At 45.1% G+C, this 23,433-nt stretch overlaps 1 protein-coding gene across 3 annotated transcripts in view; it reads left to right on the top strand.

The window, feature by feature from the left end:
• The window catches only part of LOC103625621 (unconventional myosin-X), a 79,593-nt gene that overhangs the window by 2,375 nt on the left and 53,785 nt on the right, over window positions 1-23,433 (top strand). The window contains exons 2-12 of one of the 3 annotated variants that reach the window (XM_017726651.1): window positions 3,187-3,345; window positions 6,982-7,169; window positions 7,412-7,546; window positions 11,674-11,798; window positions 13,126-13,139; window positions 13,740-13,824; window positions 15,303-15,406; window positions 16,752-16,881; window positions 17,741-17,859; window positions 21,456-21,602; window positions 22,304-22,404. In XM_017726651.1, coding sequence (XP_017582140.1) covers window positions 3,187-3,345; window positions 6,982-7,169; window positions 7,412-7,546; window positions 11,674-11,798; window positions 13,126-13,139; window positions 13,740-13,824; window positions 15,303-15,406; window positions 16,752-16,881; window positions 17,741-17,859; window positions 21,456-21,602; window positions 22,304-22,404 — 1,307 coding nt within the window. Of the gene's footprint in view, window positions 1-3,186; window positions 3,346-6,981; window positions 7,170-7,411; window positions 7,547-11,673; window positions 11,799-13,125; window positions 13,140-13,739; window positions 13,825-15,302; window positions 15,407-16,751; window positions 16,882-17,740; window positions 17,860-18,682; window positions 18,802-21,455; window positions 21,603-22,303; window positions 22,405-23,433 lie in introns of those variants that run through there. The other 2 variants (XM_017726657.1, XM_017726661.1) reach the window with 2 other exon arrangements.

Raw genomic sequence — 23,433 nt, 5'->3', positions numbered from 1 at the left:
TAAAGATCTGCTTATTAACACCTGTAACTTTGTGGTTTATGTATTAGCTTGTTAAAAAGGGGATATTCCAGGGGCAACTTTGCTGAGAGATGAGTTTGCCTGAGTTCTTACTTGCTTCAGGAAAAATCAGCTATCCTATTCAGCTCAGTAGTGTTGAACATCAGCCTGGCATACCCTTCCTGGAACAGGATGATGGGGAAGAATCTTTGACATTCCTCTCCTGGCAGATTGCTGGAAGCGTCCAGGAGTGAGCAGTGGGGTAACAAAAGCTTCCTCACTGGGACTCTGAGGGTGGAGCATCATCCTGTTTCTGTCTCAAACCTCTGAGCTCCTTGAAGAAAGTCACTTTGGCAGTCCTGGGATATGTGTCTGTGTCCAGGAGCATGGATGATCCTTGCAGCGTATTGGTGATACAGACACTGGAAAAACTACTGTCTTCCCTGCAGAGCAGAGGACAAATTAAAAGCCAGCTTTCTTCCAGTGTCAGGGAAGACCTGAAAACCCTCCCACATGTCACTAGTGCCTTCCAGAGGCACAGAGCCATCACCTCCCAAACCTCAGTGGGGCTGGAGGCCCCAGCCTCTGCCTGAGGGAGGGTGAGCTGCCTAGGCATGCAGTGATGTGAATTAGATGAACCTCCTCAGCCTCAGGGACGGGTAGGTGACAACTTGGTCTCTGCTGGGATGGCAGTGTTGTGTCACACTGCTCCTCCAGGGAGTACATTTCACCTCTGCAGTGTTTCTGTTTAGAGGGTACCTGACCTTTGTTGCTGTCCTGCCAGAGCATGTGCTTAACTCTTTATGGATATTGGACCAGACAGTTTTTAGGGAGGGATGACTGAATAACACCAATCAAGTGGCTCAAGACAGGTGTAACAGGTGACTGTCTAAGCCCTACTAATCATTTACTTGTTCATTTAGGACCCCTGTTCCTCTTCAGGGTTCCATTTTCTCCCATGTTGTCTACAGGAACAAGGAAACAAGCTCTGACCCATCACTCTTCATGTATAGCAGCCTCTTGGCACAGGTGCTGCCAGCTGCTTGATATATTTTAGGACACTTGTCCACTCAGCTTTTTATCTAAATGTTTTCTTAATGTTTCTCTTCTGGCCCAAATGGCTGCAAGTGCTGACAGAGCAGTAGTAAATGAGTAAGTACCAGGCAGATATAAGGAACAATCACATCATATGGTTTTTTCCTTGTCCTCTTCCAAAATTTGTATAAGTCAGCGGGCAAGAGAGAGCCAGGGTTATTTGCTGCTTTCTGGTTTGAAAGTGCTGTACTGATTTTGTTCCTGACAGTCCAGTTCATGTTGTGCATCTGCAGCTTGTACTCTCTCCTGAATTTAGTTGTCCCACTCTCCCTTTCTGCTCCCTCAGTTCTCTTGTGAAAGTGCCTGAGGTCTCCGCTCTGAAGAAGAAAAAAAAAGGTTTTTTTCTAGGGCCATGCTTGCAGAGTGGGGGTCCTGCTGCTGGCAGTCACACCTCTCTGATACCCAGGAGCAGAACTGGTGTGGAGAGGCCTGGAGAGAGCCTGTTTGCTGGACTGGGCTTTGTTTTACACTGTTCATGAACATGAACTGTGTAATTTCAAAAGCCTCTTGGCTGGTGAAAAAAGTAGGCTGTGAAGGAGTCTGCCAGTGGAAGAGACCAAGTCCTTGCCACACAGGTGTGACTGGCGGAACACACCTGGGGGACTGAGCCAGCTTCTCCTCCTCAGCTCCCTCCAGGAACAGAGCTGCTCTTACGGTTGTGCATCGTGGTGATCTTGTGAGGATGCTGTGCTGGGTTCTTGCTGCCCTGCACTGGTGGGGTGCAGGGTCAGAGCCCTGAAGGGGTGATCCCTGGGCACCTGCAGTGTGCTGCAGCTGTGAGCACCCTGCAAGGGACTCGCAGGGGTGGCTGCTGGAGGGGGCTGGGTGACCTCATTCTGTCTGCAGCCTGCAGCTGCAGGGATGGCCTCTCCCCAGCAGTGACGGCAGCCTGAGCACTCCAGGAAAGCGGGCAGGAGAAACCAGTTAGATCAATGCTATAGGTTATAGTTTGTTCTCTATGGAGCCCATCAGCTTCTTGCTGGCACCCAGGAGGGCTACAAGCAAGGATGGAATGAGGTAGAGACCAGAGCCCCAGGAGAGGGGGAAAAGCACAAGTTTCTTTGGAGGGGTTACTGTGGACCAGTTTCCTTCTCCAGGATGCCTATATGAAGTCTCCCATCTGTCTCTCTTGCATCTTACCATCTAGCACAGCTTTGGATGCTGGGTGGGAGATGGCACATGGTTGAATCCAAGAGTGGGAAGCAACTGAAATAACTTTTGTGAAATGCCAGCATCGTGCTTGAGGAGGAGGAAAGGACGGCTGGGATGTGCCTGTGGTGGAGGGAAACAGTCACATAATCTCAGCTGTGTTGAAAGGGGGTGAAGGAGATGACCTGATAACCGGAGAGTGGGTTACTGAGGAGGAGGAAGCTCTAGCAGGAAGAAGGATGCAGCAACTGAGGCAAGATGAGTGCAACTGCACAGAGAGATGAGTACTTCCCAGAGAAGCGAGAGAAGTTAATAGGTGTCACTGTACAAATATTTTGAAAGCTGCATCACATATATGCGTGTCATCACACAGAGAGAATGTCACTACTTTATTTGGCTTCTCATGTGCTTTGCTTTCCTTTGCTATTGAGATGACAAACTCTTCCAGATGCTCTCTGGCTGCTTCTATGGAGAGAGTGTAGGGCCAAACTTGGAATGTGAATTAGCTTTTTCTCTACTTCTCCACAGTCAGAGACATGATCTCACCTGTGTTTTTTGTGAAAGACTGTTCCTGGTCTCTTGGGAGCAGCTGCCATCATTATTCACAGTCATGAGTGCAGTGTGTAATACCTGTATAGCCTACCGGCTGCAGGCTGGTGCCCTGCTCCTGTTAAGGGGAAATTAAGTAACCTTGAGTTGATTTGTCCTCATCACTAGTGAAGGTGAGAGATTGACTCTGTAGCAAAAGAAGTGTGCTGCATAGTTTCTGGCCAGAGAACTCAAGTATGTAGGAACGGAAGGGTGACTATAAAAACAGGGAGCAGATCTGTGTCTTATTCATTTCCTTTTCCAGTGCCAAAGTATAAAGGTGCATATTTCTGGTAGGAAATCAGACCATGTGCCCAGGTGTCATGAGCTTATTTGTCCTTCTCCCCGTCCTTCCAGGTGTTCCAGTACCCCAAGGCCTCCCTTTCCAGAGAAAAGGTCTTACCCATGCACCAGACCAGCGCTGATGGGGTAGAAGACATGTCCATGCTGGGAGATCTGCATGAAGCTGCCATCCTGCTTAACCTTCATCAGCGCTACCAACAGGGTAACATCTATGTAAGTGCTCATCCCTTTTGGCCTAATGGTTTTTGTTTAGCTTCAGGGCTGCCACTTAGCATGTGAAGTGGCAACTGATGTTGTCCTTGTCTCTTGAGGGTAGGAATTGGAGGGGATTTTCTGCCTTTCCAGCTCCATCATCCCTTTGAGATCCTACCCCTATCAGAGGGGCCTCTTTGCCTCTATGGAAGAACTTCCAAAATGTGAATGTTCACCTCTAAGCTTTGTGATAATTGCGCAGCTCTGTATCCTCCATGAGCATCCATGTTTGATGAGCTGTCAGTCACATTCCCCAGGATCCCCATTATGGCTGTTCCATGGTTTATAGGGCCAAGCAGACTGGAAAGTGCAGCATATGCAGGTTGTTGCTGAGTATCCCTCCTGATCCAGACAGACGAAGCTACTGCCTAACAAAGCTAGGGATGCAAACCTGTTGGCTAACTCTGCTCTCCTTGCACAGATAAATACTCATAGCATGTCCTGGTTTCCCTCTCAGACCCTCAGGAAGAGACAAGTGTTAGGAAAGGGACTTGGGAGGAAAAGCACACCTGGGACAAGACATCCCTGAAGTGCTGGGATGGTAGTGCTCTGCTGAGACTTGGAGAGAACAAGGAAGATAGACTACAAAGACTGCCTTACCTTGCTTTACTCTTACCTTGCTTGTCCATGCTATGTGCACACAGAGTTTTTCAGAATCTGACAGGAAAAATGTAAATCTCTGCCTATGTTGCATAGCAACTGTTATCAAGGCAACCAAACTATATGCACCTGTATTCCAGTAAATTATCAGTAAAGTGACGCTGTTTCTGAACCATCTCCTGCACTGGATGCAGAGACTGTAAATTCTTTTGTTTTTGCTGTAGACTCCCTGGCCTGTTGTCTATCGACACAGCCTTGTGACCCTGTGACAGTACCCACGTGCACACGCTATTTTTAAGGCCCATATCTTTGGTGCTCTTCTCTTCCTGTGTTTGACACATGCTATGTGTCTGTGCAGCTTTTGACCCATTTGGATATATTCCTCCTGTTTCTTCTCCCTCACACCTTAAAATGCGATGCAGGATTCTCTTCCTTTTCAGTCTGTGCCTTGTACCAGAAATGCCACAACGCCAGCAGTGTGACAGTGTCATAGCAGCCCTATCTCCTTAAACCCTTCCTCTAGCTCTGATGTGTCATTCCTTCTCTTATTCAGCATTAGTTCTGTGACTTCTCCATCCATGCATAAAGGTGTTAAGGTTTAACACCTTTACACCTCGTTTTTTGCCTTTGCATAGTGCATGAATGTCAGATGTGCACCTTGGGTCTGAAATTTTTGGAGATGTATGAAGGGGCCTGACCTCTGTAACATGCTCAGCACTGAGAAGAACCCCTCAGTGTAGGATTGTTAGCCCCACCATGAGCTCTTAAGGGAGATTCTTTCTGATCAGGGAGTGTAGGTAGCAGTCTATCTAGACTGGTGTGCCACCCATAATTAATTTACTACAGCAATACTGACAAGCTCAACAGTACCTTTTGTTTTCCAGATAAATACTATTTGAGCTCTACGCAGCTGTTGAAGGAAATTATGAGAGCACAGCAACAGCCTGCATCTTCCCTCTTCATTCTTGCAATTCCTGTATTCCTTAATAAAAGTAGACCCAACATAATGTGAGTGATGTATAAATGAGCCAGGGGCTGTACTGCGAAATTTTGTGTTGTCCTGAGCAATGCCATGCCTAACCATCCAAGTAGGATCTACTGTCCTGAGAAGTAGACCTGCCACATGTGGCTTGTCCTGCTCTGGAGAGTTCTGTAGGGACAATTACTTTGCTGATAGAGTAGCTGGTATGTATGTGGTTTTACTGCTATTAAAAATTATGGATAGAAATTGTCTCTAAGGGAATGCATGTGATGAGGAGACTGGAACTGGGTGGTGGAAAAGTTTCCTAGAAACACCTTTGGAAGAGATGGCTGTACTGGAAGAAGTTCTGGAAAGGCCTTTCCAGGAGTTCTCTGGAAAGGAGCTCTTGTTCCTAGTGAGAGGTGGAACTACAGTGGAAAATGCAAACTGAAACATCTGAGAGGAAAACATGCTGGGAGAAGAGTTACAATGGACATCTCTGTCTCGTAGTCTCTGGACAATGCCTGTTCCTCAACTGCTTGTACAATGCTTTTTCCCCAATTCACGTTTTCTCACTCAATGCTTTCCTCTCTCTCTCCACCTCTCTGGCCAAAGATCATCTGCTTGCTTACTGCTTTCATTACCAGTGAATTATATTTCTGCCCACAAAGGTTCCTGGCAGAGGGTCCTCAGGACTCAATCTATGCTAGCCTGTTTATACTGATAATGCAGTTTGGCCTAGGTGACTTTTTTTTCCCCCCTGATGATCTCTGACTGCTGCTTTAATAAATGAGTTTTAAATATTTTGGTGACTACAGCATCTTATCAGTCTGGCTTCTGGCTTCAGAGCTTGGCATTGCTATAGCCCCAGATCTCATTTGGTCTGATGAGTCTTCCCTGTCACCAAGTGTTTAATTTACAGCTTCTCCAACAGATACATTCAAATGCTTTTATATCTGTTGGGTGACTTGTAGGTAGTTCATGGTTTGGAAATAATGCTAGATGTTGTCCCTGACCACAAAGCTTGGCACCTCCTGCAGTAATCTAAGTGTTTAGTTTGTCATGTCTGCTGAGAATGGGTCTTCCTTGAGCAGAGCAGTCCAAGATGTCCCTGTGAGGGAGGCCACCGCACCAGGAGCAGGATTTAAGCTGGATGTTGACCATATTACAAAGCCATCATTAGGAGAGAGGTGGCACCATTGCTCTGATTCAGCTCTGAGAATAACTGGATTTGAGCTGGTTGGCTGAACCGAAAAAGTCATGCCCCAAAAAGCAACATTAGTTTCCTTCTGACTTCACAAAATGATACATTTGAAATTCAGTATTGTGCTCTGGATATTTTATTTTAAATCTTGCTACGTCTTTTTTTGATCTGTGAGATTTTCAAAATAAATATTTTCAAAATAAAATGTTTAGAAAATATAGAAATGTTTTGACTTGAAATCCAGAGCTTCATCTTCACCTGTCAATTTTGATTTGGTTTACCAAATGATTTAAGCTGCTACAAACAGCATTTTTCAGCAGAAGAAAAATTATATGCTTTAGTGCTTCTTTGCACATGTGTGTTTTGTGTGTGTGTGTGTGTCTGTGTTTCAACTCTTTATTCAGGAGGTTCTTGAACCCTGCCATGCCCCCTCCGCTTAGGACTGTGGATAGGGGCATTGAAGGTATCTCCTGATACTCCTTCAGTCCTGGCTCTGCTGTTCAACTTCAAGTACAGTGCAGAGTAGCTGGGTATGAAGATGGCTTCATGTTTTTAAATTGTGTAAGCTTAATTTAACAAAGACAACAGGATAAGAATGTTGTATTGTAAAGCAGCAAAATTCAGAGTGCCCCATCCACACCCAGCTGTACAGCTCCTTCCCTGGGGTTTGACATTCTTTGCCAAACTGTGGAGCTCTCTGCTGAAGCCCAATGACCTTATTTAGGCTTTCTCCTTCACCATTACTTATTTCAGGGTCTGGGTTTGTTGTGATTTTTTTTTTTTCCCCTCCAGGAGCTTCATTTCCTTTCTGTGTTTTGTTCTTTCCCCGTAGACAAACATTGGTTCCATCTTGGCATCAGTAAATCCCTACAAACCCATCCCTGGTCTGTACAGTGTGGATGCCATAGACCTGTACAGACAGCACCGGCTGGGTGAGCTGCCTCCCCATATCTTCGCCACCGCTAACGAGTGCTACCGCTGCTTGTGGAAGCGTCATGACAGCCAGTGTGTTCTGATAAGGTTAGAAATGGAGAACCAGCTACTCCATGGCTGCATCACACGCCTTGCTCCTGCTGTTCCATTTGCATTGACATCTGCCTAAATACCCACACCACCCTCCCTGCCTTTGCCTGATCCCTGCTTGTCACAGCGGAGATGTCACGTTTATTCCTAGAGATCACTTCTGTGCTGCGGGTAGGATGGTCATCAGCTCTGTCTGTCCTGGATCCGTGAATGAAATGTATGGTTTTTTTTCTTAACAGTGGAGAAAGTGGAGCTGGAAAGACTGAGAGCACCAAGTTGCTCCTGAAATTCCTGTCAGCCATGAGCCAGACCTCCCTTGGGGCCCCTGTGTCTGAGAAGAGCACTCATGTGGAAGAAGCCATCCTGGAAAGCAGGTACAGTCACCCTCATGGGCACCCGGAGTGCTGGGTCAGCCTGCCTTTGGGGGGCCCTGCCGTTGGGGTCCCTGCCTTCTGGGCAGCTGGGCCATGGATGGAGCCAGACCTGGGTGGAGAGGATCATGGGGCTGGATGGTGTCACTTCAGGGAAATGCGAAGGTTGCGGTCTTGCTGGGAGGCCTCTCCCTGGCTGCTCTCCCAGCTGTCCGTGGATGGATTAGGCTTCTTTCCAACAGCAATGTGGGATGTGTATGGCAGCTGGAGAATAAATGTCTAGCTCTCGATTGTAGCTGTCCTCCCAGTGAGTCTCTGTCATACTCTGACTCCTGGTTTCCTCCATTAGCTCCTGCTCTCCCCCAGCCTCCCTGTGTTTCAGGCTGCTGGTATGTCTTGCCCTCAGGAGTCCCATGGGCCACCTGGCAGCTCTTCTGCTGTCCTGGCAAGTGATTTCATGGAGAACCATCCATGGGAGCTGGCACCAGGGAACAACCACCACCCACCTAAACCCTGATGAGGCATCAGGCGGGCAGGGAAGCACATGGCGCCTGAATCAAATGTGTTTGAGAGAGAAGCTGGCAGCAATGAGGGAATGGAGACACACTCTGGGGGAAATCCCTCATGCCAGAAGTCCTGACACCCCTGAGGGACCATAACCCTTGCCAGGACAGGGACAGCTCTGAGGGACTATGGCCCACAGGTGACCTATGCTAGAACAGGGAGGTGAAGGGGAAAAGTATCCAGAAAACCTGAAGAAGCAAAGTGTGGCTGAGGAAAACCAGTAAGAGGCAAAGAGCAGCAGAGAAAACAAGGAAGCAGAGTGACATGGAGAAGCAGTCCTGTGAGTGTGACCCAAGGCTTCTCTGCTGCCCTGTTGGGGAAGCTTTGAGAGAGTGGGTGTAACCTGAGCTAAAAAGGAAAGCTGAGGCTAAGAAACAGAGGACAGTAGGTGTTTGACTTTAGGTAAGCCTGGGGAAGAGGCAGGAAAGATAAATCTGTTTTATTGGTTTTGTCCTTGTTTTCTTTAACACCTGAATTATATTTAATAAACTACATTAAAATTTCCCAACACAAGACTGTCTTGCCTGTGACTGAAGGACCTTGCTGGGGGCCCTGCAGTTTGGGGTGGTGAAGGTTGAGGCTGCAGATGGGTCCCAGATGGAGCCTGTGATAGTTGCAGAAACCTCCAGAGGAGGCAGCTGTGAGAGCATTGCAGGTTTTAGGTCCTTATAAGCAGAGCGGCCGTGAGCAAAAGGGCTGCTGCACTTGGACCTGGTGTTCCAGAGACTGTTGTTGGAATATTTATCCTTTGCAGGTGTGCAGATCTTAGCAGGCATGGAGGCAAATTGGAAAAAGCTCTGAAGAGCAGTACAGTCATGACTCAAGATCTGCAAAATCTGCTTTAAGGCAAGCAGCTTAGAAGGCTCAAGCACTCTTAGCAGTTAAGTGATAACTTGACAGTGATCCAGAGAGCTTATGATGGTGGGTAGGTGACTCCTGAGTCTGTAAGATGCCACAGCTGTGAGCTGGAGTGAAGTAAGAGATCACAATGTGCTCTGTGTACATCTCAGTGCTACATGAGCTATTGCAGTATGAGTGCAAGAGAATCTGATTTGTCACCTTTTCTCTGAAGACAAGAAGCTGAAGGCCTGGCCCAGACCCAGAAGCTGCTGCTGCTCCTATGGACCCTACCTCATGTATTTGGAGTTCAGCTGCACTTGCTCTGATGGTGGCCCTCCTTGGGTTCACTTATGGTGGATTTTCTTGCTTGCAGCCCAGCACATACCAAGGAACAATGCTGGATTCTCAGTTTCAGACAGCATTGCAAACAAAGTGTTCATCACCTTTCTATCATTTGCTTGTGTTGGAACATACGTGCTTGGTGTATTTCTCATAAATCAGGCTCTGAAAACTCCTTTGGTACTGTTGATTTTGTCTCTTTTCTGTCTTGAAAACACCCATCCAATCAAAATTCTGCTAACTTTCAGCTTTTTTTCTCGCTTGCTTCACTCTGAAGCTCCCTTCTCCATGTTTGGTGCCACTGCTGACAGCACAGCCACCTTTCCTGCTATTCACCCCCCCCCAAGTCTTCAAATCTTTTTGTCTTCAACTGTGCATCTGAATCCTGAATCTGCATATGGTGCAGTATTTCTGAACTCCAGACTTCGCTTTCTGCTGCCCTGCTGAAACTGGTTCCCATTATTTTGAATCCTGGAGCCCATCCTGCAAGCAGCCTGCATCACCTTCCTGATGTGCTGCTCCGCCTTGCAGTTCACTGCTGGCCCAGGTGCCACACTGTGATGTGCTGCTGGCATGGCCACTTGCTTGGCCCAGGCCCCTGCCCTCGTGCCTGGCTGAACCAGCTCACCCCACCCTCTGCCTTGCAGCTGCTGCCAGCCTCAAACACCCTCCTGCTCATTTCCTCCCCTATGCCTGAAAGACTTCGCACTCGTGTGTGGGAGCCCCATTGCCAAACTAAACTTTAAAGATATTTCCTCATGCTTTTCTTATATAATTGAACATGATTAAGAGCCACAAAGATTGGCTAGCTGGCTCCTGCACTCTCACTGCATCTGTGGTGGTCATATAACCCTGTCCTCCCTTTTTCTGTCTGTCCCCATTAACTTTGTTGATTCATGGCATTGGTGTGGTCAGTGGGATATTTCTGTGCAATGTCCTTATTTACATACTTGTTTCAGAGGCGTGGGTCTTGGAGCTCAAATTCTCCAGGGCAAGGAACTTCCCTGATCTGTACACCCAGATTTCTCTAATTGTCACTTCTATGGTTGTAGTGTGTTGTAACAGAGGAATTTTCATTTCTGTCCTTGTTACTTGAAAGCGATTGTTTCAACAGATGTTAGGAAAGTACTGCCTGGATTTTCCTGAAGGTTGTTGAGTGTTTCCTTAACCACAGCTCTCCCTTGCAAGGCCTGAAGCTTTCTGCAAGCTCTAGGGGTGTCTGTAGTTGTGGTTATTTTTTATGCTGTACTTACTAACTTGTGAATAATCCCATATCTGCCCCAGTCTCCAGTGGGACTGCACAATAGATCTTTGGAGATGTTTAAAAGCCAATATTTCTCAGGGTAATAACAGCAATAATTTTTGTTTAAAACTATGTATGTTGTAAAATTAGACATGACAACATACAGGCTGTTCTTGTAGCATCTCTGTGATTCCTTGCTTGTCAGCCCTTCAGATTATTTTAGAATTGGCTTAATTGCAGAAATGAATATTTTAATCCTGGATTCAGCGTGTCAGTTTGAGTGGTTTAGGCTTTTCTCTTGAACTGTTCTGTGAAGCAAGTACCAAGCATTTTAACTTTTTTTCGCCTGATGATGGGAAGGTGACCAGCAGACAAAATTCTTCCATTTATAGTCTGTCTGATGTTTTGATGATAGATTTTTTTGCAACTTTTTTTTTTTCCCTGAAATGGATGATGTTGCTGTCTTAGAATGTAATTTTCAAATCTATAGCATGTGTATAGTCCCTCTACTTAGAAACTGTGTGGCTTATATCAGCCTAAGCAAGATTTAGGTAACAAGGGCTTGTGTGTTCCAGTATGAAATTCAAGTACCAAACAAATTGTTTTATTACAGTTGGTTAGATTGAAGATGTTTGCCTGTAATTTTAAGAGATGGTATGTACTGGTCTTCTTCTCCAAAGGCAGAAGAAAAAAATGTAAAATGAATATAGAAGTACGTGGCTTAAAGCTACAGAGTGTTTGCCCTGTATGTCTGATGCTTCTGAAAATCCTTGGAAAAATACTGTTGCATTCATGGGATGTACTGTGTTGAGGACACAGCCTGGCTGGGTCTTGCCACCTTTCATTTCCTGAAGCCACACGGGTGGGGATTGCCCCTGACAGTGTGAGCACCAGCTGCCCATACAGGCTGGGGACTGATTTAATTAACTGCAATCCCAAAGGTTTAAAATTTATCTAGCAGCATGTTAAATTGCTCTTGCCATCCTTCCTTTCCCTTGAGCTCTTCCTGCTTGTCCAGGCTGGTGCTGTAGCAAATAAATCTCTCATGGCAGAACACGCTGTGCAAATGTCAAAAGACTGGGCACATGTTTTGTTTTAATGGTATCCCATCACTAATCGTATCTTCATTGCCTTGTTTCTACAGCCCCATTCTGGAGGCCTTTGGAAATGCCAAGACAGTTTATAACAACAACTCCAGCCGCTTTGGCAAGTTCATCCAGCTGCACTTCTCTCAGCATGGAAACATCCAGGGAGGCCGAGTAACTGATTGTATCCTTTTCTTCACTGGACCAGAAATGGATGGAGTGAGCGAAGATGAGGAGGAGCTCAGTGTGGGTCAGGAAATCCCTCATCACAGTTTTTCAAAGTCAATTTACAACTGTGGGCAAATTTGCAACTCAAAGAGGGAAGAAGTGTTTGTTTTATGGTTCTGCAGCACCTAACTCTAGAAACCTTTTGTCTCAGTACTGCGTTAGGTAGGGACATAGTTTGACTTTTCACTTTGTTAATCTCAACACTTGATACTTAAAATCCTGGAATTTGCTACCTTGGAAGATCCCCCAGGTTGATTGCATCCTGTTTGCTCCACATAAAATTGTTACCTTATCTTAGCTCTGCCAATGAATTCGTGATTGAGAAAAGTGAGAGCAAACTAAGAATCAATATAGTCTGCACAATATTTGGGTGCAGAAGAGAATTATGAGTCCCTGTTTTGGGCTACCTTCTTCAGGGGACCTTGGAACCCTAGTCATAGAATCCCAGAATATCTCAAATTGGGAAGTACCCATAAGGATCATTAAGTCCAACTCCCTGCTCCTCTCAAGACTACCTAAAATGAAATCATATGACTTACGAACATTGTCCAGATGCTCCTTGCACTCTGACAGGCTTGATGACATGACCACTTCTGTGGGGAGCCTCTTCCAGTAACAACAAGGACAGTGAAGACTGGAAATAGTCAAACTGTGTTGTGCCATGATGACTTTCTTCCCTGTATGCCCAGATACCTCTCTCCCAAAGGCTTTGACATATCTTTTGTCTCCATGAGGCAGGTAAAGCTGCCCTGGCTACATTTCTCGATGTTGATGTTCAAAGCTGCTGCTGAGTGCAAACCACACCAATTGCCACTGGAGTAGCCCCCAGATGAATTTACTGCTGTTGTAAATGACAGGCTTGGATTGTTTAGCCTCTGCTCTTCATGTTGTCAGTAGATTTAAGATAGTGGTCTCTTGCAGGAGCAATGAGAACTGATGCAAGACTTGCTCTGTGCAATGCAGACTTTCAGATTAGAGTGGCCTCTAATCTTTCTAGGTGTCCCTAACGTGGCTCATCCTTTGTTAGGTTACCTATGCTCTATCTGGCCCTGCCCTTTTAAATATCTCTTTGGCACATCATACCTCCTTGGACAGTGAATAGAGAGGATGATCTGAGATGATGTTTAGAACCACTCTTTACCTACTTTTCAAAGTGTCAGTTATTTCATGATTTGTTGCTTGTTGCAGGGTTCATCCCAATGTGTCTAGAAGATTTTTTGCCTATCATCAAGCAATCTGTGCTTCTGTCACTTGGATGTTTTTTTCCTTAACATGCTGTTCAGATTTACTGGAAAAGGTAGGTATCACGTCTACTGAGTGCTGGGTGAGCCCTCTTCTCACAGGAGGTGTGGCAGTGCCAGATCACCTCCTGGATGAGGCTGTCTCCATCACAGTGTGTAGACATCAGCTCCTTAGGTGTTACTACTGCAACTGTCCCAACTGAGGAAGAGGCAGAGGAGCAATGTTTGTTCTGTATCTACCACAGCCTGTTCTCCCATCTTTGATAAACTGTGCATTACAGAGAGACTCCAAGAAAAAACTGTTTACCAAGGAGAAAGGGAGAGAGAAGTACCTGGAAACTCAGCTCCACAGAGAAGAATATGGGGTGCAACTCCAAATGCAGGCATCTCTGCTTGGATGTAGTTTACTTTGGAGTCAGGAATTCACTGAGGAGGAGGCCCAGAACTGACAAGGTTCAGTTTGTCCATGTGTATGCTCAGTTGCACAGCCACAAAGATCTTGATGTAGAATTTATTTAGACAAAACCATCATTTAACGGCAAGAAGCCACTCTTGTGCATTGGCTGGAGATTTGCCTGTATCCTGGTCCTCTCTTTGCCTTTGCAACCTCAAGTCTGATCTCTTTCTACTGGCTACTCTTGTATTCTTTGTTTCAGAACAGGGTGGTACATCAGAACCCCGGGGAGCGGAATTACCACATCTTTTATGCCCTGCTAGCTGGTGTAAGCGGGGAGCAGAAAGGTAATTTCATTTTCTGGGATATGTCTCTTGTCCTGTTTCCAGTCCAACATGTGAAGCAGGTGTAAGTCAGTTAGAGCATGGATATTTCAGGTACTTGATAAGTAGCTTCTTCTTGAAGGCCATATGGTGATTTCCTGGGAAACAGAATGGAGAGTTGAGAGGAAGAGGCTGAGGATGACAGAAATGCCTTATGAGAAAAGACACTTCAGGAATTCTGTGCTGAAGGAAAAAGTCTGTGCAAAGTGATGAGGTGATGAAACTGGCTAGAGGCAGAGGAAAGGTAAAGAGTCTTGATTCAGTTGCTGGTGGGAGCTGTTCAAGGAGTTCAAAGGTTGGACTGATAGATATATTTTTAGAACAAACCTACAGTATAGGTAATAGTAGAGAGAAGAATTACAAAGACCAGCGATGTAGTGGAAGGACTAGAGCCAAAACATGTCTTGTGTCTGAACAAAGGGTTTATAGCTCTGTGCTTGGGGAGGGGAGAGGTGGGTCTTGAAAAGGGCACACAGAGAAAGTGGCAGCTGCAGCCTGTGGACGAATCCTCTTTGTAGTGCAGCATCCCTCTAACAACATTTGTGTGTATCTGTCCCAGGCACTGCTGAGCACTGGTGGTGTTTCTGGAGAGGTCAGATAGGCAGGCAGGAACATGTTACAGTTGTACTCTGGTTTTGAGGGCCTGGGGAATTTCTTTATGCTTTTGTTGTCTGTTAGGATAATCAGATGGAAGATTTGGCCCTGACAGAGTAGAAAGGAGTAGGGTTTCAGTTTTAGTGGGTATGTGCAGGAATGGCTACATAGGTCAATTCAGAGATCACTCTAAAGCAAAGGAAAATAGTGGGGACCATGGTTATTAGCAATTGCTTAGGGAAAACATACAAAACAGAATCTTCAGCAGATCTCTGCTATTCCTTTCCATCTACCTCTCCGAGCTGGTGTCCCAGGCTGCTTCACTTCCCCATCTGTACTGTGGTTTTGGCTCTTGATCATCCTTACCTCCTTTCTCCATTGATCTTTTAGTTCTCCTACATTCTTTTCAAAATGGGGGATCAAATCTGCAAATAGTGTTTAAGATGTGGTTGCATAACATGTACAGAGACCTAATTCTGGTTTCACATTTAGTTTTGTGAACTATGTTCAGTGTTTGACTACTGGTCAGCACTGAATGTCTTCAGAAATCTGACTGTGGCTCTCTGAACTGTCTCAAGTGATGATATCTAATTTAGAGGTCATTACCATATGTATGCTGTTAAGACTATTTTTCTGTACACTTTTTGAGCTAGAGTTTAATTTTTTTTCTTCAGTCAATTCAGTATCGAGATATTATTCTGAGACTCTGCAGCTTGGGATTTGACTGTTCTAAATAATTTTGAATACCATCTGCAAGCTCTGTTACAGCACGCCCTCCTCTTCCATGAACTAAAAGACTGGTTGCTAAATAAATTGTTGTCTTTCCCCTGCCTCTTCTTCTGTTGCAGAGAGCCTCTCCCTCTGTGAGCCAGAGACTTACCGCTACTTGAACCAGTCTGGCTGTGTGACTGATGAGAACCTGAATGATGTAGAGATGTTCAGTAAGGTCATGGTGAGTCCAGTCCTAACTCCTCCTGAACTTCTGGGCATAGTCTCAAGGACTAAACATGCTGCATAGTCTAGATCTCACAGGCAGAATTGATTTTCCCTAAGCCAAAATTTGGTGTTCAACAAGTCCAAAACTCAGCTAAAACAAGGCTCAAAAAGTGGTTTTATTATACAGAAATGGGGGAATTTGGGAAACAGTCAGAATGAATAATAATTTAGAATGATGGAGAATTTGGGAGAGCAGAAACCCACCCCGTAATGGTTCCTGGGAGTCTCCTAGATAGCCTGGTTCAGGAAACCTCACACTGACCATTAGAAGAACAGTTTGGTCTGAAGGTACTGTTCCCCAGAAATATTCCAGTAAAGTTATACCACCTGTGAAAATCACCTATTCTGAAATACCTCAGAGATTCAATAGACACCTGTAACTTTATCAGAGGTTAAGGGGGTTAGCAGGATGAATGTGCATATTCATATTTTATTTGATAAATGCTTGTTGGCCTGAGGGCTTTAATAATGTAGGTGAAACCAGCTAGGCAAGACGAGTAGGGTCAGCTTAGGATTTCAGTAGGTCCTGGTTAGGTGTGATTTAAGGGAAGGAAACACCTGTACAGCAGGAGTTTCAATGCAATATGGCATTTATTCTTCAGCTGAGGAGATGCTGGAGGAAAGAAGGGAACTAGAACCCCAGAGTGTCCCATTGACAGGGTGACTGCATGAAAACTAGGTCCTACCTCTCAAAGTCAATTTATGCCCAAGAACCCTGGCTCACATGCAGGCACTAAGAGGGAATGTGCCATACTTCCTTATTATCTGATAATCTCTTTCCAACCATCTAGCAGCTAATGCTGAAAGCCTGGTTTTAAATCTTGCTGCATAGATCTACTATACTAAGATAGAATGAATTAAGGGGGTTATGTGGATCAGAGTAAATTAAGTATCTTAATTTAATCTGTCATTCAGGGAAGAAAAGAAGGGAGAATGTGGAAGCCATCCAGAAACATCTGTAACCTGTGCTGCCAGTGTTCAGGGTAGGATTTCCTCACATAGGCACAAACATATTCTTTCTGTGACAGACCATCAATGGTGGCAGCAAAGTCCAACTTGAGGATGGAGCAAATGCCCACCTGCCTTAGATGGCAATAGAGCAAATGTAGGAGAGAATGGGAGACAGTAAATATCATTGACAAATGTATAGCTGAGAGAGGTGCTGTGCCATCCTGTTTCATTTGGATGCATGGTGACTATAATTCTGAGTTTTACATCTTACACACACTGGTCCTGAGTGTGGTGGTTACACTGTACTTGGCTGTACATACAGTTAACAGTGGCTGTGTGGTTTTGCATAGACTGCCATGAAGGTGGTGGACTTCAGCACTGAAGAAATCAGAGACATCTTCAAACTTCTTTCTGGCACACTTCATTTGGGAAACGTTGAATTCATGACAGCTGGTGGGGCCCAGGTTACAACAAAAGCAGGTAAGTAGGCCCGTAGCAACTTGGTAGACCATGCAAAGCCCCATAAGGCCCCCAATAAAGCCCTCTCCACTGTCCTTTCTCCCTCCATTATGCTGGTCTGCATTGCCTTCACCAGCAGGTTCCCTGTAGTTTAACCCCACAAAAGCATTGCCACAGGATGCATGGCTCTGGGGTACCAGTGGAATTTAGTTGGTCTGTGGCCCTGGGATCCATTTGTGCTTCTGGATATTCTCAGACTGAGTGCACAGCCTCACAGTTTCTCTTTTGCATTGAAAGAGATGGAAGAAATAGGACCAGGAAGGAGTTTAAGATAAAAGTGATCTGTTAGAGACTATGCCCCATCTTCATTTGAAGCAGTTGGTGGTGTGCACTCTGTTACAGTTATCCAGTCTGAGCTGGTCTGCAAAGCGAGTGCCTAAACAGACAGAAGCAATAAATACGTATTACAAGTGCTTCAAGTCTTAAGTTAATTGCCTCTCTTCTTTAACATCCAAATTTAGCAATCCCATGCTCAAACTGCAGTATTGTGCTTCTACAAAAACATTTCTTCTCATGCAATGTTTTGCTGGTGCTGAGCTTTACCCAGAGTTTTGCTCTTCCTGCTGTCAGCAGAAAGGCTGACTTACTTGAGTATCTGACTGTGGCCTATAATGGGTTATGTGAGCCTTAGACTGGGTTTGTGAGCTTACAGCTTTGGGTATGCCAAAGAGAATTCAGTAAGGGGGAGTGTGTTTTGTGCTGGGGTTTAGTCACCTGTCATGTAGGAGTCCCTGGGATTTCCTCACCGAGCTGCAAAAATATCCCTATGAGTGATGGGGATCCATGCAGGAGAAAAAAGTGTGTCTTCCTTTGTTAATAGTGCTGAATGTTGCCAGTGACCTCCTGGGCTTAGATGCCTTTCAGCTTTCTGAAGTACTGACACAGAGGTCCATGATTCTGCGTGGGGAAGAGATCAGCTCCCCTCTCACTGTGGAGCAGGTAAGTGTCCTAGTGTGTGCTTCTGCTTCTGCCACTTCTGCATTTCCAGGCCCTGATCTTCCTCTTGTGTCACCCATTCCAGCCTAGGGCCTCCTGCTTCCTCAGGTATTTTGCCCTTATTGGTAGCTCAGGTCCCAGTGTTGACTCTGCTTTTCAGGCTTTACCGGGGAGTTCACTAGCAAATGCCAATGCACAATACTGGTTTTAAGTCACCTTCACTCAGCGGGAACTGGTCATGCTTGTGTTATGCAGAAGGTGCATCAGATGCTTTGTGGTAATTGCACATGTGCGTGCTTTAACCTTGCAGAACTCCCAGGTTATGCTGCATTTACTGGAAGGTAAAAGCTGGCATGCAGTTCCCACAAAACATCCGGCAGATGTTAGGCTGTTACCCCGCAGCAGCTTCTTTCCGTATCCATACAACCACAAAGGAGGACTGAGTAAACTGATATGTAACTCTTGTGGTGTTGCTGATCACTTGAGGGCACTCTTGGTGTTTCAGGTCCATGCACAGATAACTGTAGAAAATCCTCTGTCATGAATAAAATGCGAGACACTGGAAGACAAGGAGTAATATTACTAGGATGGAAGATGCATCATGTTATAGCAAAATGAACATCTGTAATGGAAATCATGTGCTGGCACAGACTGCAGAGGGTTATCAATCCAACGCCTACATTGGCAGAGAAGCCAGAGTTACTAGACTCTCTCTGATGGATGTCTGTCTAACTTTCCTTCAGATTTCCCATGGAAGGAGTTTCACAGCATCTTTAAGTATCCTGCTTTAGCTGCAGTGGAGTCTGGAGTTGAAAAGATTTTCCTCATATTTAGATTACCTTTGACATCCCAGCTGTCCACCTTACAAGCTTTGGCTTCTGTGAAGTTTTTCATGTGGTGTTCTCTTTTCTAAGCTAAACAATCCAGTTCCTTCAGTGCTTCCTTGTAAGTAATTTTCTAAATCTCTTTGTCTTCTGTCTCTGTTTTCCCACATCTTTTAAGAAGTGGAGTGCCCCTAACTGGGCACTGTATTCAAGCTGAAGTCTCAGCAGTGCTCATTATGGTAGAGTAGTAGCTTCTTTTCTTGCTGTGAACACACATGCTAATATGTCACAAACCGAGCTTTGCCTTTAAGAAATTGTCTCTTTTTTTGCATAGTCTGTGACCTTTCTTCGCAGTGAAATTGTGTGAAAATTATTTTTCAGCTTGTAGTCTGTGGTAGATACCCTCAGTATCCAATACCACGCTTTTTCTTCCCAGCTGTCTGTCCTAAATAAGCCACATCTTTCTCTAGCAGTGTGTAAGTTGGATAACAGATAATACCAGAGGCACTTCATGCAGTCCACAGCAATGGCATGCAGTTGTAGGATTTACAAGTCTCCCTGAACAGAGCTTTCCCTGATGGTGTAGCTATTCCTGACGTGTGTGTGTTGGACCCCACAGTTACTGCTTGCAGCCCAATGAATTACCAAGGCCACGAGAAAGTTGTGATAGCAAGTGGATGCTGCCATTTAGCTGTCTTCACTAGGAGAGCCTGTTGCACTCAACACTGGGCCTGTAAAGACTCTTCCTGACTACCTGCTGCACCCGCCTATTCCCACTTGCTGTAGGGATAGAGTTGCTGGGGATTTCTCATTGTGTAATGGACTCATTACCCATCTGAGCTTTGACATTTCAGTGGGCTGAATGGATGAACTGGCCTAAAGGCAGGCAAAGCTGGGAGGATGAAAGGCGCCTTTGAGGATCTCATTTGAGCCATATTGTGGGGAAAGGGGCTTTGCTTACAGCTGGATGGGGAGGTCCTGTTCCTGGAAAATGTGTCCAACTTACTGTGTAACCAGACACACTACAGAGGCCTGGCCTTGAGGACATTCTTAGTCCCAACTAATAAGACAGATCATCTGATGGAGAGAAGAAATACCCAGAAAAGATGTGTGTGCCCATGCTCTGAAATGTTCTCTTCTTGGAAAAGGGAGGTTATTCTGTGTCAACTTTGAGGTGCTGAAGAGGAAATAGTACCTAGGAAGAGAAAGGAGGAGAAAACCAGTGTGGTTGGGTGAAAAGGAGGATCTGGCAGTCTGGGCCTCAGAAGTTTGTGAGAGGCTGGAAGGGATCAGAGGCAGTTGGCCTGTGCCATTAGCAAATAGCTCATGTTATTTAGGGTTGCAAAACTGAAGGGGGTGAGGGTGCATTTCGAAGATCTGTCATTGCTGTTCTGGCCTACTGAAGGAATTGCCCTGCTGGTGTCACAGGTGAGACAGAGGAAACAACCGAGTTACTGCGGTTTATTTATGAAATGACAAGATTACAGCTTTCACCCTACTTGATTATTTCATGTAGTGCCTTGCTCACCCCTCAGCATTACATTCTCTAGATGTCAACTTCTTTTCCCAATTGGGAGTTTGCAGCTTGTCCAGGAGGGTTGGGCAAAAACTTGTCAGGCTTTCTATTGTGCAGTTGCAGTTACCAGTCTCAGGTACTACCAGCCGAGGTCCTTGGGCATGCCCTAACATTTATCTCCACGTCTCCAATCTCCAGGATCTTTCCCCACTTCCAGCATCTTTCTTCCAGTCATGATCTTTGCCATCTTCTCTCCTGGCCCCTTTTTTACCCTCTGCAATCATGTCTTCTTCTTGGGGACCCTTATTTTTGGCCTTCTCTTCTTTCCAGAACCCTAAACTCTGGTTTCCCATTCTAAATAGTGTATGTGCAGAATGACAGCACATGATCAGACTCTTAATTTGTGGTTCTGTCTCATGTCTCTGTATTAATTGGGGGATTTCAGGTGTGCCACTTTGGTTTGTCCAAGTGTTATCAAAGTATGCAACCAGCCCATTCCTTGTGCAGCTATCAGGTAGCAGGCTCTTGCTTGAGATACCAAAAGTTTGATTTTGGATGTTCGTCCACACGCTTACATACACCCAATTATCTACTGCCTGCTAGTGATAGTAATTTAAGTTATTTTTTTCACCTGTGATACTTGGTTATGATCACTGCATGGGATATTGGGTAAACTGCAGGAAAGTCTGTCAACCCATGAACTTCTGGGGCATGTGTCCTGGCTGTTGGCCAGCTTAACTGGATTCCAGTAGGATAATGCTGTTTGCAGGAAAGTTTTGAAAAGGGAATTTTTGAGGGTAACTTGGTGACCGAATATTCTATTAAATCCTGCCCTACCAGTTTTTTGAAAACTGAGCAGACACCCATTTGACAGTTCCACTAGGAGTACTGAACCGAGATACCTTGCCTGCCACTGCAAATGTTGGCTCAGGTGATACAAATTACTGCTGTGGGCTTAGTTGTGAGGTATTTGCCACCTTCCCTGTCCCAGCACTTGTTCCAAAAAATGCCACCAATTTTGTTTCTCCTTCCTTCACCCTCTGAAGTTCAGTTACCCAAAGATTATACATGGCTTGTCTGTGTGTGGTCTGGCTATCAGAAAACGTAATACAAATAAATACTGCACCATATATGTACAGCCCATACAGAGGCTGAGACACCTGAAGAGGAGTGGAGGAACCTGAAGTCCCATAGAGATTCGTGTGGCCCTTATGCCTTCTGTTCTCTTTGTGACTCATTTTTTCTCTCTGTATTTACAGGCAGCTGACTCCAGGGACTCCCTCTCTATGGCACTCTATTCCCAGTGTTTTTCGTGGCTCATTAACAAGATTAATACAAAGATCAAAGGCAAGGAAAACTTTAAGTCTGTGGGCATCCTGGATATCTTTGGCTTCGAGAACTTTCAGGTCAGGATTTTGGTTTTTGTGGAGTGGGTTGGTTTTGGAGATCTTGGTGCATATAGGAAGAAATTTTGGTGGGTTTGCATCCTATTAAGGATAGCATAGGGCATTCTGGGGTCTCTCCACTGCCACTTTCCCCTGAAAGCAGAACAATATATTTAGCTGCCCATTTCTGCCAGCCATATTTATATAGGCTGATGTTCAAGGTCTGGTTTGTGACACAGACCCTAAGCAGATCTGCTGTGATAGCTAATATTGAATTTTTGATTTGTATGTGAACCAAATATCCAAATCCTACATGTACGTTATTTGTTTACATCTGTTTTGCATTGTGTGGAGAATCCTGCATGTAATGCTTCTAACTACAGCTGATGTGGGATGTATGTTGAACAGTCATACAGTAACTGCTCAGATACTTCACAGAAGAGAAAGCCCGGTGACCTAACAGTTACGGAATTTATTTCTTTCTTCCAAGAAGAGAAACATGACTGTCTTTATCATGCTTTACAATGATTTAGGTTTATTGAATTAACCTTGCATGCGCTGTTCTCCTAGTGGTCCTCTCCATACTGTCCTCCTCATGTCCATCTGACACCACTCTGTTCTCTGGCTTTACTTCAGGCCTGGCACCTTCCTTGTTACTGGTATAGATTCTTTTAGAGCACAGGAACAAGAATGTAAAATTTTATAATTGTTTCTTCTTGCAGGTGAATCGTTTTGAGCAGTTTAACATTAACTATGCAAATGAGAAGCTCCAGGAATATTTCAACAAACACATCTTCTCCTTGGAGCAGCTGGAGTACAACAGGTGACAAACAGTGGGAGCGGGGCCCCACTGCTTTCATGGGTAGTAGAAGGGAGGACATCATTCCTCCTGTGCTGCTCAGTCCCTACCACCAAAGCAGGAGAGACAGCTGGGCCTTGGTACAACCCTGACCATGGATGTGTCTCATTAAGCACTGTCCATGTGCTTTGCCAGCGTAAGTCACCTGTCTCCAGGAAAAAGCATTCTCCATTGTAGTATTTAGAAACTCCAGATTTCCTTCTGCCTCTCAGCTGAATGGAAAGTTCCTGGGCTTTAACCCATTAGAGTACATGGTCACTGGGTGTATTACTGACTTTGGTAATGATTTACCTATGGCAGTGGTGGTGTAATGCAGATGGAATCTTGGTGTGCAAAAAGTAAATTCCCTAAAGATAGAAGATTAGAGTTACCTGACAGCTCTTTCTGTCCTAAAGATTCTTATACTGTGAAAAGGACTCTTTTCCTCAGCAAGGTTTACATCAGGCTGTTTCCTGAGCTTGGGGCCTTCTGCACAGCTTTTCCTCTTCTGCAGGCTTCATATTGGATTGTATTTTGTGAAGTACCTGCGATGTTCTAGAGTATTTCTGCTTCTAGAGAAGGCTGCTAGACAAATACTTCAGTTGTTGCTCTGAAACAGAAGCCTTTATGTTTGTGAATGAAGGGATTGAATAGAGTCAGTGAGGGAAAATGAGAGCAGCCTTGTAAAGGGAGACAGTTGAATAGGCAATTCATTAGATTCTAAAGATTACAAAATTGCAAGGCTATTTATGCGCTCTCTTCTCAGGCCAGTTCCACCACTGCAGGAATCTTGTATTAAGAATGGTACCATCATGACAAATGACTCTTTCCTGATGGTTGCATAGAAGTTTTAAGTTCTGTGGCTGAACTTTGGAAGGAATGAGAGGATTTTTTTATTGACTACATATCAGATTATTCTAGGGTGATGTACTTAATGCTCATCTTTCACTGTATAACTCTGCTTCCTCAGGTTTAGTAAGCAGCTTCATGTATCTCATCTTGATGCTTTTTTTG

Source organism: Corvus brachyrhynchos, unplaced genomic scaffold (genome assembly GCF_000691975.1).
Source record: "Corvus brachyrhynchos isolate BGI_N302 unplaced genomic scaffold, ASM69197v1 scaffold490, whole genome shotgun sequence".
Classification (NCBI taxonomy): Eukaryota; Metazoa; Chordata; class Aves; order Passeriformes; family Corvidae; genus Corvus; species Corvus brachyrhynchos.
Note: the sequence above shows the minus strand (reverse complement) of the source record. Positions and strands in the feature narration are given on the sequence as shown.